This window comes from Carica papaya, chromosome 5 (genome assembly GCF_054855325.1).
Source record: "Carica papaya isolate Zhongbai chromosome 5, ASM5485532v1, whole genome shotgun sequence".
NCBI classification, from domain to species: domain Eukaryota; kingdom Viridiplantae; phylum Streptophyta; class Magnoliopsida; order Brassicales; family Caricaceae; genus Carica; species Carica papaya.
Window position 1 is genome coordinate 40990522 of NC_142313.1, and position 18887 is coordinate 41009408.

The 18887-nt window shown below is 35.3% G+C and overlaps 1 protein-coding gene and 1 pseudogene across 2 annotated transcripts in view; both read left to right on the forward strand.

Moving 5' to 3' along the window:
- Nucleotides 1–1768: 1768 nt before the first annotated feature.
- The window catches only part of EMB2753 (tetratricopeptide repeat (TPR)-containing protein), a 40228-nt gene continuing 23109 nt past the window's right edge, over nt 1769–18887 (forward strand). For both annotated transcript variants that reach the window (XM_088221010.1, XM_088221011.1), the window contains exons 1-8: nt 1769–2002; nt 3400–3478; nt 4400–4482; nt 4571–4720; nt 13281–13396; nt 14297–14402; nt 17831–17902; nt 17995–18110. In XM_088221010.1, the coding sequence (XP_088077136.1) occupies nt 1952–2002; nt 3400–3478; nt 4400–4482; nt 4571–4720; nt 13281–13396; nt 14297–14402; nt 17831–17902; nt 17995–18110 (773 nt within the window). In that variant the 5' untranslated portion in view covers nt 1769–1951. The remainder of the gene's footprint in view (nt 2003–3399; nt 3479–4399; nt 4483–4570; nt 4721–13280; nt 13397–14296; nt 14403–17830; nt 17903–17994; nt 18111–18887) is intronic.
- On the forward strand, nt 4731–13272 carry LOC148266101 (oxysterol-binding protein-related protein 1D pseudogene; annotated as a pseudogene).

The window sequence follows — 18887 nt, forward strand, 5'->3', positions numbered from 1 at the left end:
TGGGTTTTAGATAAAATCTTAAGGGTTAATTAATGTATTGTGAGCTAATTAACTTTGGTTCTTTAGATTGTTTAAATAAATTAAGATGTCAGATTTAATTTGTGAGTCAAGATAACCTAATTTTAGGCTTGATTAAACTGTTAATTAAGGATTTAAGAAAGCAAGTATATTTTGATAACTTAACAAGGAAATAGGTGGAGAGAATGTTACACAAAATATGGTTATCTCGCATGAATGATTAACTAATATTAACATAAGCTTTTAAGTCTTAATATTTATATTAGATTCCGGTGTTAAAGAGAATAATTTAAGCACTAATACTAATTAAACCAATTTCGATAGTACAAATTAATTTAGATTATAAAATGTAGAAATAAAAAGTAAATCGATCATAGATACGGTATATGATATATCTTAGTTAAAATAAGCAAAACGTATAAAAGTCTCATAAAGTGAGAGCCAATTATTTGTTAAAAATAGTGAAAACTATAAACACATTATAATTTATTTTTACATGCCTTCAAAACTATTTTTCAAATTTTTTACACTGTCTTAATATATTTTTAACTGTTTATTAAATATCTAAACTGAAATATAAACTTTTATTTGCTAGAACATTTAATATAATATAACCCATTATATAGTAGTTATAAAAATAAATTATTAAAATTAACATTAAATTTTAAGAATTGTGCAATAAATTTACTTTAAAATATCTTTATAAGACAAAGGATGCAAAAAAAAATCTATAGGGACTTAATTTTGTCAAATAAGTAAATAGAGATGAAAAAAAAAATATACCTCCAAATAGTATCATAAAATTGTGAGTTACGATAAATAAAAAAATAAAATGCAAATTTTGTCTTCTTCAATAAATTTTCTCTCTTAATATATTCAATAAATATAAATAATATATAAATTTAAAACTTATGAATATGCATTATTATAAAAACACGACCACAAATAATTTGATATATATTAAATTTTGATTAAAAATTAAAATATAAAATATCATTTGATGTGATTAACTGTAAATCAATATGCTATCATTAATTTAATTAACGATTAGTTATAGTTAAAAATTTAAAATTATATTCTACGTATTTTTTAACATTTAAAAATTTAGATTTTATAATATCTAAATTTTTTTTTTATTAATTATTAAGTGTTTGACAAATATTAAAATATAATGAAGTGTGCCATGTATATTGTTTTCACTCACACTAAAAGAAAGAAAGGGAAATAATATTATATCATATAGTTTTTATTGATATTATTGCGAGACACTAATAACATCAAATTTAATGTTATTAATTATCAACTAGTAAAAAAAATAAATTAAGTAGGGTTATAAGAGTTACACAATTAATTAAATTAAAATGTTAGACATTACATAATTTATATAAATTTGTGCAATCGAATTATGGATTTTGTATCATATGTATCATTATTAAAATATTATAATATTATTGATAGTTGATTATGGATATATGTCACATAATTAATAATGTATATAAATTTTTACTTAAAATATTGAATATTTTATTTTATTTTTCTTTTACCCCCTCAATTTTCTCTCACTTATCATAAAACAAAATTGCACCTTATAAGAACAAAACCATATAAAATTACAAAAATGCCCACCGTGACATTTTATATTTCCTTTTTTTTTTGTCTTGTTTTATTTATTTTTTTATTGAGGAAAAAGTTTTTGTTTGTTTCCAAAAAAAGATTAAAAAAAAAAAAAAATCTCAAATTTCTATTTTGCTTCTTTTTCACAGTAGGGTTGCAGCAGATAAACGCCACCACTCTCTCTTCTCTCTCGCGCTCTCTCTCTGTCTTCCAAGTAAACCCCATACTTCATCTATCTTAAGCTCTATCTCACGCTTTTCTCTTCTCTGAATCCTTTCAGTCTCTGCTTTTCGTCTTCTGTTTTTCTTCGTGGGCAGCAATGGGAGCTTCACTGCCTCCCAAAGAGGCCAACCTCTTCAAGCTCATCGTAGTATGCTCCGATTCTTTCTCTATGCTCTCATTTTCTATATGTACATGTGTATCGATGTTAAGCTGATTACTATAAATCATATGGGATCAGAGTTTAATATTCTCCTCTTTGTAAAACCCTAATGAGTGTCATTCTATGTGTTACTCGGTTGCTTTAATTGATGATAGAGGAAAGAGAGGCTTGGAGCATTTGTGCTGGTTTAACTGGTCTTGTCTTTAAAGCATATTAGTGGTTGAGTTTTCTGGGGTTTTGATTGCCGGAAGATGAATTTTTTTTGTGCAATCATAACGATTTAGATGATTTTAATTCGAAAATTGATTTCAGTCTGCGACTTTTGCAATTTCTGGTGGATTCAGTTCGGTTTAACTAGATACATGTAATGTTGTGAGATAGTGTTTTTTTTTTTTCTTTGAAAAACGTAATTTTGTAGTTAGTTAAATGGACAAGACTTGGGAGTCCAGAGTGAAATGGGTGGAACTTGTTCGTCTTATAGTTTGATTTCATCATTTTCTTTCTTAGTTACAGTGAACAAATGGATTATCGGAATGGAAATTTTCTATTTAATGTTTGATGAATTCTAGTGTTTTTGAGTGTCTGCATACTGGCAATTACGGCTGAATTAGGATTTTTAAGCAGTTGATCACTTGCCCTATTTCTCTCTATTCCTGTTTACTACACTTGTCTGATGGAGGGGGATGAGATCTAGGAAAAGAAGTGGAGTGCTTGAAGATGGCTTCAGTTTCCTGGGAATTGTTGGATAACATTTCTTAACTGGTGCTCTTTGGTGGCAATAATGTGAAGCATAATCTTCATAATTTTACTTGACAGATGCATAATCTATGATGTTCTGTGTAGGATTCTCGGAGAGTTTGTAGTGTCTTTTCCAGGATAGTTTGTTAGAATGTGGTTGTTTGCGCATTTTCACATATTGCCCTTGTTTTATTTAGCTAAACCTGATTTAGTAATTCTCTGAGCTCTGGGAAGATCTTTTGTCAGATTTCTGTCGTGGAATAATTCAAGAGCTTTTTCTTTGTTTCTACAACATATATCATTTCAAAAGATAATTCAAGAGCTTTTTCCCCTCCCAAGTATTTCTTAGTTATGAATCAGTAGCTACATCTTGATTCTCTCTTAACAGGTGCTTCTTGAGCTACTTTTTATGCATATATATTCCATTAAACTAAATTGGCCTCTTTCTCTGATCAGTAATCTAGAAAATGGACATATTTAAAAATGGATGCACTTTTATGGTTTATCTATTTGAACCTGTGGTCTTGTAATTAACTTTGTAAAATTACTATATGCTAGAATGATTATAAAATTCATCTACTTGTCTTCAACACTGTTTATTGCTGGATACTAGTAAGATTCTATATTGTCTGTTTGTCAAATTGCAGAAATCTTATGAAACTAAGCAGTACAAGAAGGGACTGAAGGCAGCAGATGCAATACTGAAAAAGTTTCCTGATCATGGGGGTAATTTGCTGTCCCTGCAGTTGCTAATCTTTTTTGCTTACAATTTTGGCTGCTGTATAGTACAAGCTTAAGAACAATTAGTGTTATGTGGAAATGTTCCTTACGTAACATTTTTTCTAATTGTTTTAAAATAAAAGTTTCCTTATCTAATTATTATATGATAATTATATAATCAGCCCTAGATCATTTAGTGAAAGATTCTGTGCTGAAATAATTAACGTTCCACTTGTTGCATTTGAAATGTTGATATTCTTGTTATAATTTCTAGTGGGCGGGGATGGTTTAGAAATACCCACCCAAAAATTAAAGTTGAATAGAATACCATGAAACACTTTATATGTACTTTTACCTTGATTTATGCTGGAAAATCTGGCTTTGAACTAGACATTATAGTTCTTGCAGATGCTGCTGGTTGTCTGATAAAAGAGGTCTAGTTAGTACTGAGATTTTGATGTGATTGTGTTAGGATCAGTATTTCTAGTGAAGAGAAGTAGTATTGAAATGTTTGTAATATAGTAGCGGATTCTATGACTTTCTTCGTTTTGTGAAATAGAAAGTGTGAAATACTATTAATGGTACCGAACAATCGGGGATACCACCCCTATACAAAAGCGGATTCTATGACTTATTGAAATGTTTGTAACATTTGTAGCGGATTCTATGACTTCTAGAAACCGAAGAAATTGTTCTTTCTTGTAGATACACTTTTTTTTTTGTTTTTTCAGTTGAACTTTTGGATTTGTAGCTTTTGTAGATATCTCCTATTTCCCAGTCATTTACTTTAGGTTCATTAATTGGTCAATCTATTATGCATGAATATGTCCATCTTCACTTATTTTGTTATATTGTACGTATCATTGTCATCCATCTTATATTGTCATATTTCTAATGTTGTGAATTTGTTCCCTTATGGATTTGCAGAAACTTTATCGATGAAAGGGCTGACATTAAATTGCATGGACCGCAAATCTGAAGCTTATGAGCTTGTACGGCTGGGTGTGAAGGTTCAGATATTCTTTTTACCCAAAAATGTTATTGATTTGTCAATTTAACTGATAATAATGTGAGACTTATATTTGGGTCCTCTCACAGAATGATGTCAAAAGTCATGTTTGCTGGCACGTATTTGGTCTCCTTTACCGTTCAGATAGAGAGTACAGGGAGGCAATTAAGTGCTACCGTAATGCGCTGAGAATAGATCCAGATAATATTGAGATACTACGGGACCTCTCACTTCTTCAGGTTAGCACAGTGTATTTTCTTTTCAGAGGAACTCTTGATCAGTGATGAAAGTTGGGTATGTGATTGTTTTTCTTTTTGTTAGAATCAGTTTGCCAAGGAAATTTGTTTCTTCTTGTAAAGAGAAGGAATTTGTTTCTGTTTTGCCTTAAGTTGTTGTGCAACATATTGTTTCTGTTTGGGAAGCGGCTTGGGCTAGGATCATAACTATGGAAAATTTAAGAAAGAGGGGTTGATTGTTAATTGCTGCGCTTTGTGTTTTTGGGAGGGGGAATCCTCCCAATCATCTTCTCCTTTGGTGAATGGATGCTAGGAGGTTTGTTGGGTTCTACCTTTTCTATCCTCAAATCTTTCATGGGTTGCGGTAGCTGTGGAGCTTTCAATGTGGCATGGTTTAAGGTGCTAGAAACTTAGAAAGATACTTTTCTAGGCAGTTGTTTTTCAAATAATTTGGAGATAGGAAAGAGGGGAATTCTTAAGGGCATATGCTCTCCCTTTGATTTATTTAAAGAAAATGCTCTCCCTTTGATAAAATTAGAGAAGATTAGTTCCAAAACTTGAATATTTTGTTGAAAGGTCTTTTTGTCCTAGATGAATAGGATTGTGGAATCTTTGTGACTTTTTGTGGTTTGATGGTTTACAAAAGCTCTTTTGAAAAAATTTACTATCCATAACCCATTGGCATTGTTATATGAGAAAGATTTCGCCAAGAGGTGGTGAGAGAGGCTTCTTGATCGATCATTTAACTGAGGCTTCTTGACCTATCATATGCAAAATGATTCCAATCATTTAATCGACACTTCTTGACTATGAGGTGAGAGATAGGGTGTCCTTAGAGGTGGTCATGAGGCGACTATGCGGTGGTTAGGAGGTGGTGGAGAGCTGGTTGAGTTGAAGGACAACGCTTCTTGACTAAGAGGGAAGTGGTGGTTGTGGTGTTGTGGAAAAATTAGGGTTGGCAAAAGAAAGTTTGTGACATCAGAGGGGGGGGGGGGGGAGGAGCGTCGTTTATGCTGAATGGTGATGCTAAGAAAAGTAGAGATGCCAATTGGAAACAGACGTTTTCTAACTATTGAGCAAAAAACATTTTACATTCTCAGAGAGGGTGTCGAGCACGATGTGATAAAAGTTTTAGAAAATGGTAGGGGTTTTTGGACCTCCATTTTCTTTGGCGAAGAGGATGAGTGGCCATTAAGGTGCTTCAAGAATTTTTTTTGGTGAAAGGTGGGTAAAACTTGGGGTCGGAGTAGGTGGGATCGTGATGTTCATTGTGGATAGTGTTCGGCCGAAATAATAGAGGCTGGTACTTGGCCTTCTCAGAGAGTTTTGGGGGTGTCTTCAGGAGGTTGGTGGAATATTATGTTGGCCACGCATGAGGTCGCTGGAATTAGAATGTTGGTGCCCGAAAGGGAGGAGAAGGGTGATAAGGAGATAAAGAACCAGAATAGTGGCAACTCCTGTGTTCAATTATCCATTGGAGATGGTATGGTGCCCAAGTTGCAAGGCTGAGCTGAAACTGAGGCTGGAATTAGAGAGTGGAGCTTCCTTTGCCAAGATTGTGAAACTGCCAGAGAGGGGAGGAAACCGAGTTGAGAAGAAGCCTGAATCTAGTCCTAAACTTAGGAAATTCAAATTTTGAATTCTCGATCAAAAGGCGTAAGGCACACATTATTTTGGGCCTTTCCAAAATGTGACCTAGTGCTTTAGGCCTCTGTTGAACTGGTTGTGGAGGAAGGTAGCGGTTTGGTGGAGGATTTGGGGTTTGACGGGATTTCCCAGTAGTGTTGGAGAACGTCCAGAGACTAAGCGGCTTGGTGGGAGTCTCTTTCGATTGGCTGAATGAAAACAGAATGACTTTATTTTGTGAAATAGAGTAGAGAAGGCAAATGAAAAAAAGGGAGGAGAAATTGATGACCCTGTTGAAGGGGAGACAGGGAGTAGAGGGGTCAAGGAAATTGAGGAGGCTGATCACAACTGTTAATTATGATGGTCCAAGGAAGGGAGAACAAAGAGGGGAGGAGAATCAACAAGTTCTTCAAATGATGGTTAACAAAATAATATCATGAAATTTGCGAGGTTTCAATGATTTCATAAAGAGACAAGTTATTATGGGTTGTGTAAGTAGATGGATTCAAATGTTGTTTGCCTTCAGCAAATGAAGATGGTTTCGCATTTTAAGAAAAATGTTCGCAGCCTGTGGAGGATGAAGGATGGGATGGAGAGAACTTGTGGTGAATGGTTAAGACCCGACGTGTTCTAGAATTGGTAGATTCTTGGTTTCCATGGGGTGTCAGTTGCATGTGGGTAATATGTGTCAAAAGTGACCACAAAGGATCACCTCGTGAATGTGCGGATACTACGGTGGGTGGGTGTTTTGTCTCGTGTCTATTTAAAGATTGTAGTAGTGACTTTTGTTAGGTGTCCATTAGGGGTGTACAATAAAGGCCAAAGAAGTGAGGAGAATTTTTTGGGAGGATATAAAGGCCTATAAAAATAGGTGAGTTTGGTTGTGAGTGATAGGTGGTGATTTCAATATGGTGATGCATAAATGTCAGAGGAACGAGAATCATTTTGTTTGTGGATGTGTCGATGAATTGAAGGATATGTTGGATTGTCTCGTGCTAATGGACTTACCATTAATTGGTGGCAAGTGGACTTGGTCTAATAAGCAAGACCCGACGTGTTCTAGAATTGGTAGATTCTTGGTTTCCATGGGGTGTCAGTTGCATGTGGGTAATATGTGTCAAAAGTGACCACAAAGGATCACTTCTAATTGTTTTTCCATATGTAGTTGGCAGACGGTATTAGATGCGGACCATGTCATTTCATATTTGATGAAAAATGGTTGAGAAAGGATGATTTTTGGGAAAAGGTTAGGGGGTGGTGGTTAGCCACAAACCCAGTGGAGATGGCAAGCTTTAGGGTTTTGGCAGAGATTAAAATTTGTTAAAGTAAAATTCAAGAAGTGGTGCAAGGAAGACAAGATTAGATATGAGAGTGAGCTGAAGAGATTGCTGGAAGAGATCGAGGTTATTGATAGAAGGGAGGGGGATGGACTTTTGATGATTGAAGACATGATCAGAACAAAGTCTTCAAAAGTTAAAGTTGCTTTCAAGTTACAGATAGAAGGGACCTCTTGGAGACGGAAGTCGAGAGATAGATGGATTAGGGAGGGGGATTGTAACACCAGTTTCTTCCATTGTTTGGCCAATTATCACAAAAGAAATAACTATGAGGAGTCGATGGAGATTGATAATAGAGTTGTAATGTGTAATAAGCAGTTAAGAAGGGGGATGAGGGGTTATTTTTGTTGGCTTTGCAAGTGGTGGATTGGAGACCAAATCTAGATGACATTGATTTCAAGACCTTGGATGAATCAAGTAGAGTAGAGTTGGAGAGAGACTTCTCAGAAGAGGAGATTTTTGATGGTCTTATGTCATGTAGAAGAGATAAGACTCATGTTTCGGATGACTTCAACGTGGGTTTTCTTCAGGAGTTTTGGCCTATAATGAAGAAAGACATTGTGGATCTCTTTCAAGAGTTGTATGAAGCTGGATCTTTTGTTAAATCCCTCAATGAATTTTTCTTTGTACGCATTGCTAAGTTTGCTGGGGCCCGGAACATTAGGGATTTTAGATCTATCAGTCTTGTTGGTTGCATCTATAAGCTAATTGCCAAGGTCCTTGTTAGAAGAACCTTCATTGCAAATGTAGTGATTGATGAATTGATGTATGGGAGGAAGGAAGGGGTGTTATGTAAGTTAGATATGGAAAAACTTATAAATACGTGAATTGGTGTTTTGTGGATTATATGCTTTCAAGGATGGGTTTTGGGGGGAGATGGAGTCACTAGATAAAGGCTTGCATCACTACTACTTTCTTTGCCGTTCTTGTTATTGAAGGTTCTTTATTTTATCTTCAGGCTTCTTGAGGGTCGAGAGAAGGTGATTTGCTATCTCCAGTGCTTTTTATAGTGGGTATGGAGGGTTTGAATGGTATGCTTATAAGAACCAAGGAATATGAGGTATTTAGAGGCTTAAAAGTGGAGGTGAGGGATTAGGTTGAGGAGATAACGCAGTCGAGCAGATAACGTACTTGTCAAAAGGGGGAAGACTTTTGCTCAACAAAAGTACTTTGGGCAATCTTCCTATCTATTACATGTCTATTTAACCATCCCCAAAAGTGCAGCTAAAAAATTGGAAACCATTCATACTAAGTTCTTGTGGGATGACACGGGTGAAAGATCATTCATTTGCTGGCTTGGAGTGAACTTAAGAAACTAAAATACCTTGATGGCTTGGGTTTTGTGATCTTTGTTGGAGATGAACGAGGCTTTGTAGGGTAAAATGGTTTAGAGATTTATAACAGAAGAAGATGCATTGTGGACCTATAGTACAAAATAAGGCATATATGACAAAGGGTTGGCTTATGAGAGAGAGTTCAAGACCACATGGGAAAAGCTTGTGGAAAAAGATTGGCCTAGGATGGGAAAACTTCCAGGAGTGTATAAGGTGGAAGGTTGATAGGGGGAATGGAATTATTTTACGGGAGGATAAGTGGATGGAAGGCAAAACTCTTAGAGCACTATTTCCTTGGTTTATACAATAGCCCAGCAGAAAGAGATCAAGGTTTGTGACTCCTTAGTGGAGAGCGATACTAGTGAGGAGGAATGGCAAGTGCTAGCGTTGAGAAATCTCAACAGCTGGGAAAGTGGAGAATATGAGGAGTTATTGGCCATGTTATCCCTTATTACGTTGGATGCTAGCATTGATACTCCACGGTGGTGTCTTACATCAAATGGGTCTTTCTTAGTTAAACCTTTCTACAAGAAATTGTTTGTGTATGAAGATGATGACATTATTTTTCCTTTCAGACAGATGTAGAAATCAGAGCCCCTCCCCGTGTTTCATTTTTTGCTTGGGAGGTTAGCAGAGAATGTTTTTTCACTACTGATAATTTAAGAAAAAAGGGAAAGATACTGGTCAATATTTATTATCTTTTGAAGAGGGTTGAGGAGACTTGTAATCTTAGTTTGCTTTCTTGTCCTGTGTTTATAAGTTGTGGATTATGCCCTATGGTGATGGCAGGTTCGGTGAGAGAAGAGATTTGGATGTGGAAGGGCATCAAAGGCCAAAGAAAACAAGTGGATCTGATTTCGTTCTCTATCTTTTAGGCGTTGCGAAGGAGAGGAATAGAAAGGATTTTGATGGGGTTGAGAGTGGAAATGGTTTTGATATTCATATTAGAAGGTTCCAGACCCTTGATTATGTGTTATGGTGGTCATCCTCTTTATTTTATGGAGAATTTTCAGGCCTTGTTGATACTTTGATTGACATATAAATTTCTACATCGGCGGCATTCCCTTACTGCCTATATTAATGCACATTTCACACACACACTTTATATATATATATTTAAAATAAAAAAGCTTTTTTGGAAAGGTGATACCCCCTTGTTGCTCTGGTATTGATATCTATATATAAATTAATTTTTTCTTAAAAAAATTATCACAATTATAAGGTGTTGATTCCTTAATTGTTTTGTAGAAAAGAGTCCTTAATGATCTGTGAGTTTCTTTTTGGTTCTTGGGAGTTACATTTTGGGGCATCTTTGCTGATCAATCTGCATCTCCAAGGAGCTAATCACCTTCTACAGAATCTAGTCCCTGAGAATCAGACCTTTCACATGTGCTGTTTAAACTTCTATTTGTCTGTTTGTCTCTGTGTAATTATATGTACCCACAAAAAGAGCTGGCGTTTCCCTTACAAACACTGGAACAGGAAAAGATATTTATAGTGATGGAGAACGCAAAGAAGCAACATTGGAAGAAATTTCAAATCAGGAAATATTTATTTATATGTAATTCTGATAGTTGTAAAAATTCTGATAGTTGTATGTCTTTTAAAAGATTATTTTATTATCTAGAAAAAATATTACTTGTTAGAAATCTAAGCATGGGTAAAAAAAATTAGTTTTTACTTTTTTCCTAGTAGAAATTTTATTTAGTTTCCTATTTAGGTTGGTTTAATGACTACTTTGTTACGACCAGGTGAAACGAACGACTAATTAGGTGAAATAAATGACTGACTAGGTGAAATGTATAGTTGACTAGGTGAATTGTGTGTCTGATGGATTATTTGTCTCTTCTATTCTTACCATTACAGCAGAAGGAAATAAATAGGGCAGAGTGGGAAGTGATTGGGAAGAAGAAAAATTTCATAAAAAAATATAGCTTTTTTATCTGAAAAAAAAATATAGCCTTTTCTCTCTACAATAATTTCTCCTTTCTCTTCTACATTTTCAACCTTTCTTCTCCTTAACTCTGCTCTCATCTTCTCCTAAAATCCTTTCTACTTCTTCTGCAATTCTTCTTCTTCTTTAATTTTTTCACAACTCATTCAGGCTTCCTAACAGCTTGGTACTAGAGCAAGTTGATTCCGAGGAGACCCTTGTAAGTTTCATAGCTATGACGAAAAATAAGGGTAAAGCAGCAGTGAGTGAACTTCAAAAATTACAAACCCTAGAGGAAAACATGCGCAAAGTGAACCAGCTGCTCTCGGATTTTATATCTGAGATTTATGATTCTCAGCAGCAAACTGGAGCCTTATTTGACCCAAAAATGGCTCTGTTCAGCAAGCAAATTGAGCGGCTCACCGAACTGCTGCACAGCCTTGGGCAGCTGGGTGAAACGCCTACAAAAATAGAGAAAATAGAGCTGGAAACTACCGTAATTGATGAATCAAAGGAATGGGATTTGTATTGTGGCCAAGGGAATAGAAGATTTAGCAGTTTTAATTGTGTCATGTCGGAGGGTAGTGCAAGTGATTCTGATGCAGATAATGAAAGTCATGAGGGGGTAGATGTTGAAACAGATGAAGATGTTGGAACATTTTTTGATACTAATGATTTTGCGTATTCCTACTTGTTTGACCATGCATTGGAATGGAGAAAGCAGGGGAATGACTTGATGAAAATTCTTAACGCTGCAGCTTTTGCTTTATCTGATTATGCACCAACAGAAGGTTGGCAATGTAAACCCTTCAATCCTCTCCTTGGAGAGACATATGAGGCTGACTATCCAGATAAAGGACTCTGTTTTTTCTCTGAAAAGGTGAGTAATTATTCAACTATTGTTGCTTGTCATTATGAGAGAAGAAGGTGGAAGTTTTGGGCAGATTCGGATCAAAAGGCAAGTTTTGGGGGCTCTCTATTCGGTTTGATCCTGTCAGTGTCCTAACTTTGCAGTTTGATGATGGTGAAACTTTTCAGTGGAGCAAAGTTACCACTTCTATATACAATATCATATTTAGTAAAATATATTGTGATCATTATGACACCATGCGCATTAAGGTGGTGGAACTTTTTCTCTCTTAAAAAAGAACAAGAAAATGTGCAGATCAAGATGTTGGTGGATTAGCCTCAGGTTAACATGAATCCTTGAGGACTAGGATTATTTTGATGGAGGGAGAAATGTTAGGATCAGGTGAAATGAATGGCTAATTAGGTGAAATAAATGGCTGACTAGGTGAATTGTATTGCTGATGGATTATTTGTTTCTTATATTCCTATCATTACAGCAGAAGGAAATAAATAGGGTAGAGTGGAAAGTGATTGGGAACAAAAAAAATTTAATTAAAAAGATACAGCTTTTCTCTCTACAACAATTTCTCCTTTTTCTTCTACATTTTCAACCCTTCTTCTCCCTGACTCTGCTCTCATCTTCTCCTAAAAATCCTTTCTACTTGTGCTGCAATTTTTCTTTTTAATTTCTTCACTACTCAGTCTGGGTTCCTAACATATTTCTGTTTAGTTTTTGACTTCTATAATGTCAATTTTTGATAGAAAAGATATTATTTAATTAGAAAGAGGATACTAGTAATCAAGGATCAAGTATTGTAACACAAAAGATACAAAAAGAAGAAAGAAAACAAAAGAGGGAAAGGTGGGAAGTTCTAATATTAGGCAGTCTCCCACTTCATTTGTTATAATAAACAAGTGCTAACCATGAAATTAACCATGCATTTTAGCTTTCAAAGAGGATATACAAATAATATTTTCCCAAATAGCAGGGGTAGCATTACCTACCATATCATTTAATTAGTATCCTGTTTTAGATTTGTGCGGTGACTATGTAAGAGGATCTTTTTTCAAGGTTTTCAGGTAGATGATGACTTTTGGATGGAAAACAAGGTATTGGTTTTGGGATTTGAGATCTCCATTTGTGTCTCTGTTAATCTTATTCCACTTCTTTCTTTCCCCTTGCATCCCATGCTCACTCTTTTCCCTAAAAACATTCATGTTTAATTTGGGTTATGACTTGGGTTACGAGCTATTCTATGTTGGCAAATTCAAAATGGTAGGTGGGATGAGAAATAATTATCGATGTTTGGTAGGATGGACATTGTTGTAATTGAAACCAGGCATTGTCCCTTTGCTCTTTGACTTTGATTACATGCTTATATGTCTTTCTTAGGCCATCATTCTCAGTTGTGTCATTTCCCCTAATTAACCTTTCTTTTCAGTTATTTAAACAAAGTGTCACAGTTTGCTCTTAAATATTGCAGGCGCAAATGCGGGATTTGTCAGGTTTTGTTGAGACTAGACAACAACTTTTAACTCTGAAACCAAATCATCGCATGAATTGGATTGGCTTTGCTGTTGCCCAACATTTAAACTCGAAGTAATTTGATCCTTGACTTATAGTTATTTTCTTTAAAGTTTAACAGCTTGTAACTGTTATTTTTTTTTTTGAAATAATCAACTTGTAACTGTTATGTTTATTGGTTTAGGTCGAATTCCCAGGTAATGGTACATTATTCTTGAGGCCTAGCATGGCTGTTTTGCAATGCTTTTTATATAAAGAATTCTAAAACATAAATTATAGTCAATGAGAACTTTCTTCTACTATGGACAGTGTAAATTTTTGGGAGGGATTCCAAGTATGTTTCTATTGCCGTATCCAGTGCTTCCCAACTTTATTGCCCTGAATTTTTTGCTGTTGTACTAAAATAATTGTTCGGATCAATCACAGTTTTAGTTCTTGAATTATCTGTCATCTTACAAGTAAATCCTTTTTTTTTTGTTAGAGTTTGGTTCATAAACTTATAAAATTGTTTTGATTGATCTTCTTTTTTAAAATTGCCAAAATTTTGGTAGAAAGTAATACAAATTCTTCTTTTTTTATTTTAATCCATAGATTATTAAAGCAGTTGATTTTTGTTTTATTTAAGCAATGCCATAGACACTAAAGAAGAAGAGGCTTGCAATAACAATTTTTAATTTTTTTTTTCAGTTCGTAGTGCTAAGTAGAAACATCATATCTTTTAAGTCTTTTTAATATCACCTGAACAAGAAAGAGAGAAGTTTATCTGTTTTTGTAGAAACTTTACTAAAAAATTACGTTTTGCAATAAGTTTGTTAGTTCAGAGATCAAATGATTACAAAACAAATTGGGATTGAATTGCAATATGACTTACAATTTAAGGATGAAGTTGGTAATTTGCCCTAATTGTTTCTACTATATTGTTCTAGGTCCTCCATTAGTTGTGTATGCTAAGCAATATTTTTGTTTGTTAATCAGTGCTTCCAAAGCAGTTGATATCTTGGAGGCATATGAAGGGACACTAGAAGATGACAATCCTCCAGATAATGAGCGCTGCGAACATGGTGAAATGCTTTTATATAAGGTATCACCTTCCATGATAAGCATATGCACTTCTTTGCTTAGATGCAAATACTGTTAACTGGGTGTCTTTATCACCTGTTTTGCGTGGCTTCATAAACCTGTTTACATGCTTTATTTTAAATAACTATAATAATTGATTAAAAAAATGGTGCAGAGCCTGGCAATGCGGGCTTGTCACTGAAGTGGGAGCATTTAGGTAGTTAGAAATTGGTTAGATCCACAAGGTTGGGCTTTTAAAATTTATTTCACAAACAAATAATTGATAAAAAAAATGATGCTTTATCATTTTATTGCTGATGACGGCTTAAACAGTTGTCTTAGTGCCTAGGCATATTGTGCAACTCTAATCTGGAAAGACCTGCTCTGAACATTTATTACGGCATTGCTTTCCTGAAACATTTGGAATTTTCAGTTGTATTTGGTATTGGTTTATGATTGTGGGGATTTGAGATTGAGATATTAGAAGCAACTTTCTGTGGTAATGCACAAGGGGGTGATATAGCTTTTTTTTTTTCGAGATAAAAGTGTAAGTTGTATTGATAAGTTGGCACCAAGGGGATGCCACCTATGTACAAAAAATTTACAGATTAATGAGTATATTTACAATAGAACCAAGATCAACACTGCTATAAAGATCTTGGCCTAGTACAATAGAACAAAAAAAGTGAAGCCATTTATTCTTGATAGAGACACAATCTAATTCTTTCCCTTTAAAAGCTCTACGGTTTCTTTCTTTCCAAATGATCCATAAGATAATTAAAGGAATGGGTCTGTGGGATGGGTTTTTCTTACAAAGGCCTTCCCAAGCAAGTAATTCCCCCTTTGACTGTCCCAGAAATAACCCGATGTAAACCCATGATACTAAAAACTTCAGACCAACGAGAGTGAGAGACCGGACACCAGAGGAGCAGGTGGTTGGTGGATTCCAGATTAGATTTGCAGAAGCAACACCTATTGACCATGATAACTCCTCTCCTAGTAAGATTGTCAATTGTAAGAATGCGTTCCTTAGTAGCTTCCCAAGCGAAAAAGGAGATTCTTGGGGGAGTCTTCACAAATCAGATTGGCTGGCAAATCCAAGAGGGAGTCTGCCGTGACCAGCCATATGGTTGTAGAGAGATTTAGCCGAGAATGCACCATTCTTGCTCAATTTCCATATAAGTTTATCTTCTTTGTTGTTGATGCTGACATTGGTTAAAACCTGGAGCAAAGTCAAGTATTCCTCCACTTCCCAATCCTGTAAATTTCTGTTTAACACCAGATCCCAATCCCCAGATATATCAGACCCAAGAATATTCTGAGTGAGGGCATCTTTATCCCTGGCGATAGCGAAAATGTTAGGGAAGCGATTCTGGAAATTTTCTTGGCCGATCCACATGTCCAGCCAGAAAGGAAGCACTGTTAATCCACCTTGTTACCTTTACCAACAGCCCAGTTTGTACATTGAATTACTGTTAATCCAGTCTGCGTGATGGTTTTCCACAAGCTTAATCCATACAGTCTGTAATCCAGGAAGGAAGGGTTGTGCAGATCCTTACTACACCATTTATGAATAATGCATTTTTCCATAATCTGTTATTGTCATTTCAAAAACGCCAAATTCATTTTCCAAGAAGCGCTTTGTTTAGGGTGCTTAAGGATCTGATTCCCAAACCACCATTCACCTTCGGTTTCCTGATCTCCTCCCATTTAACAAGATGAAATTTATGGTTGTTGTCCTCATCCCTCCAAAGAAAGCGATTTTGAATCACTTCCAATTTCTTAGCAATCTTTATAGGAATATGGAGCATGGATAGATAATAAATCGGAAGATTAGACAAATTGCTTTTAATAAGTGTTTACCTTCTGCCCCTTGAGAGAAAAGCATGGATAGATAATAAATCGGAAGATTAGACAAATTGCTTTTAATAAGTGTTTACCTTCTGCCCCTTGAGAGAAAATTCCTCTTCCAGCCCGCCAACCTGTTCTTCACCGTCTCAATGATCGGATCCCAGCTTCTCCCATCTTTATATTTAGCACTGAGGGGCATACCCAAGTACTTGATGGGTAATTGAGATATTTTATAGCCTAAAACCCGAGCAAGAATCTGACCATTTCAGCAGTGCCAATCTCCACAAGTTCCGATTTATTCAAATTAATCTTGAGCCCTGTAACTGCTTGAAAACAAAGAACGATGCATCTTAGCATGAGAAGTGTGTTAACGCCCGGTTGACAAAAGATTAACGTGTCGTCGGCAAAAAATAGACAATTAATTTCCATTTGTTTGCTGAAGTTGCCAACCCTAGTTCTCCTCAATAGCTGTAGGTCTTTGGCTTTTTCAATGAGTTTGTTTAGGGCTTTCATTATGATGTTGCTTGGCTGTTCTCCAAGGGCTAAGAAACATTATTTGATTAATATGTCCGAAATTGTTTAGGTGGCCCTTGGAGAAGATATTCACAGGGATGGTGCATGGGGGTGTCATGAAAATGTCAGAGGGAAGCTCAGAGTATCCCCTTTAATTACATAAGATTGTTTTTATTTCATAGAAGAATTCTGCTACTTTTTACAACTATGCATGATTGATTTGTTGTTGTCATGCTCTGTTTTCACCATTTGTCTGTTTCATTCAACTTGGAGTTCTGGAGTATGGCTCTATAAGGATGTTGGAGTGATAATGTACTGTGATGGAAACTGGCTGGGAGTCATGTTGCAGTTTGCAAAACAAATTTGGATAGCTGGTGTTTGGTGTGAAGGCATGTGATTTAGTGATACCCACCTCATGCATACTTACTGTGGTGAACTGGAAGGAGGAGGTGTGAGTCTTTTTTGCATTCTTAAAATGAAGGAGTGGCGAAAAGGAGAAATTTTTATGCTTAGCTTTAGAAATGAGAGGAGAATGCTGAAAGTACACTTTCTTTAGGAAAAAAAAAACCTATATGTCAACTAAAGCCAGCTTGCCATCATATATTGCTGAGGAACTGACAGGTACCCTGTGGGCAGAATTTGCGGTTGTATGTGCTTTGACTTGTAAATTATAATTAAGCTTCACATTTGAAATAGCAAAATTCAAATTTGGGTGGAAATTTAATCGTGGTTGGAGAGACTGTATACATTAAATTTAGCATTCATTGCATAGAAACATTTTAGAATTGGTGTTAATATAAGACCCGATTATAACTTGTCAAAAACATTTTGTTGTAATAGGATCTGGATTTTTTGTAACTTCACCATATTGGTTACAACCTTCAATTATTTAGAAAGTTTTTTTTTTTCTTTTCGTGTCTTTTCGTAGCTCTTGACTCTTGTTGCTTTTTACTTCTATCCTTGCTGAATCCATGTGCTTTCTCTGCTTAAAGATCCTTGGATAATTTATATGGTAGTTTTATTTTTTTTTGGCCGTAAATGCTGTCTTACAAGCTCTTGATTCCTTTAAATCATACCCTGCTCCAGATCTCATTGTTAGAGGAATGCAGTTTTCTTGATAGAGCTCTTGAAGAGTTGCACAAGAAAGAGTCTAAGATTGTAAGTTCAACATGCATACTATGAATAACAGCAGAAATCACAAGTTTTTCAACTACTCAGATAGTGACCAGTTCTTACGAATTTCTTTATAGGTTGATAAATTAGCTTACAAAGAACAAGAAGTTTCTCTTTTGGTGAAGCTTGGTCAGCTAGAGGAAGGTGGCAAATTGTATAGGGCACTACTTTTAATGAATCCTGACAATTACAGGTGATGTTTGGTCCATGCAGGTTTACTATCAATATATCAGTTATACTCTGGCTTTTCTTTTGATAAGTTTCATATTTAATTTTTTTATTTTGATGATGGATTTGAGGGTTGATAGTTTATATATTGTTTGCTGTCGTCTTCAATCTTGGTTATCTGTAGGTTTTTGTGTGGTGCCAACTTTCTAGGTACTAAAATTTCTGTGTTTGGAGAAGTCCTTATTCATATTTAGTGCTAGTTTAACCAGGTTTCTGCATCTGTTTTTGTTACTAGAGAGTAGAAGTTTGGCCAAATGGCAAAATTAGAAGTGCTTTGAAGCAGAAGTAGAAATGAGTCTGGTTGAGCTCTCGGCTTCAGCTTCAGCTGTAAAAGAGCATATTTCCCCAAACACGAATATTAAGAAACACTTTTACCTAAAGCTGAAGCTAGAATCTTTTTTTAATTCTTATAACCACATGTGCTAGTTTTACAAGCTTTTTAGAACATGATGGGATATTCATTTTCCTAATTTTGAAAAATACCCTGATTTAAACTAGTTAATGACACAAACATATATTTTTGACCAAATGACAGAACAAAACCTAATTCATTTCATAACTCCTGAGCAAAACTCGACTCCTCTTCTCTACAGCGCCCAGTGCTTTGTTACAAATCAAACTGGAGCACGTGAAGGCAATAACTACAAATCGAAATTGAAGCTTTGTTGCTTCGTGGCAGAGGAAGACTGGGTGAGAGCTTCTTTGTGGGAGGCAAAAATCGAGAGAGCTTGAGGGAGGAAGA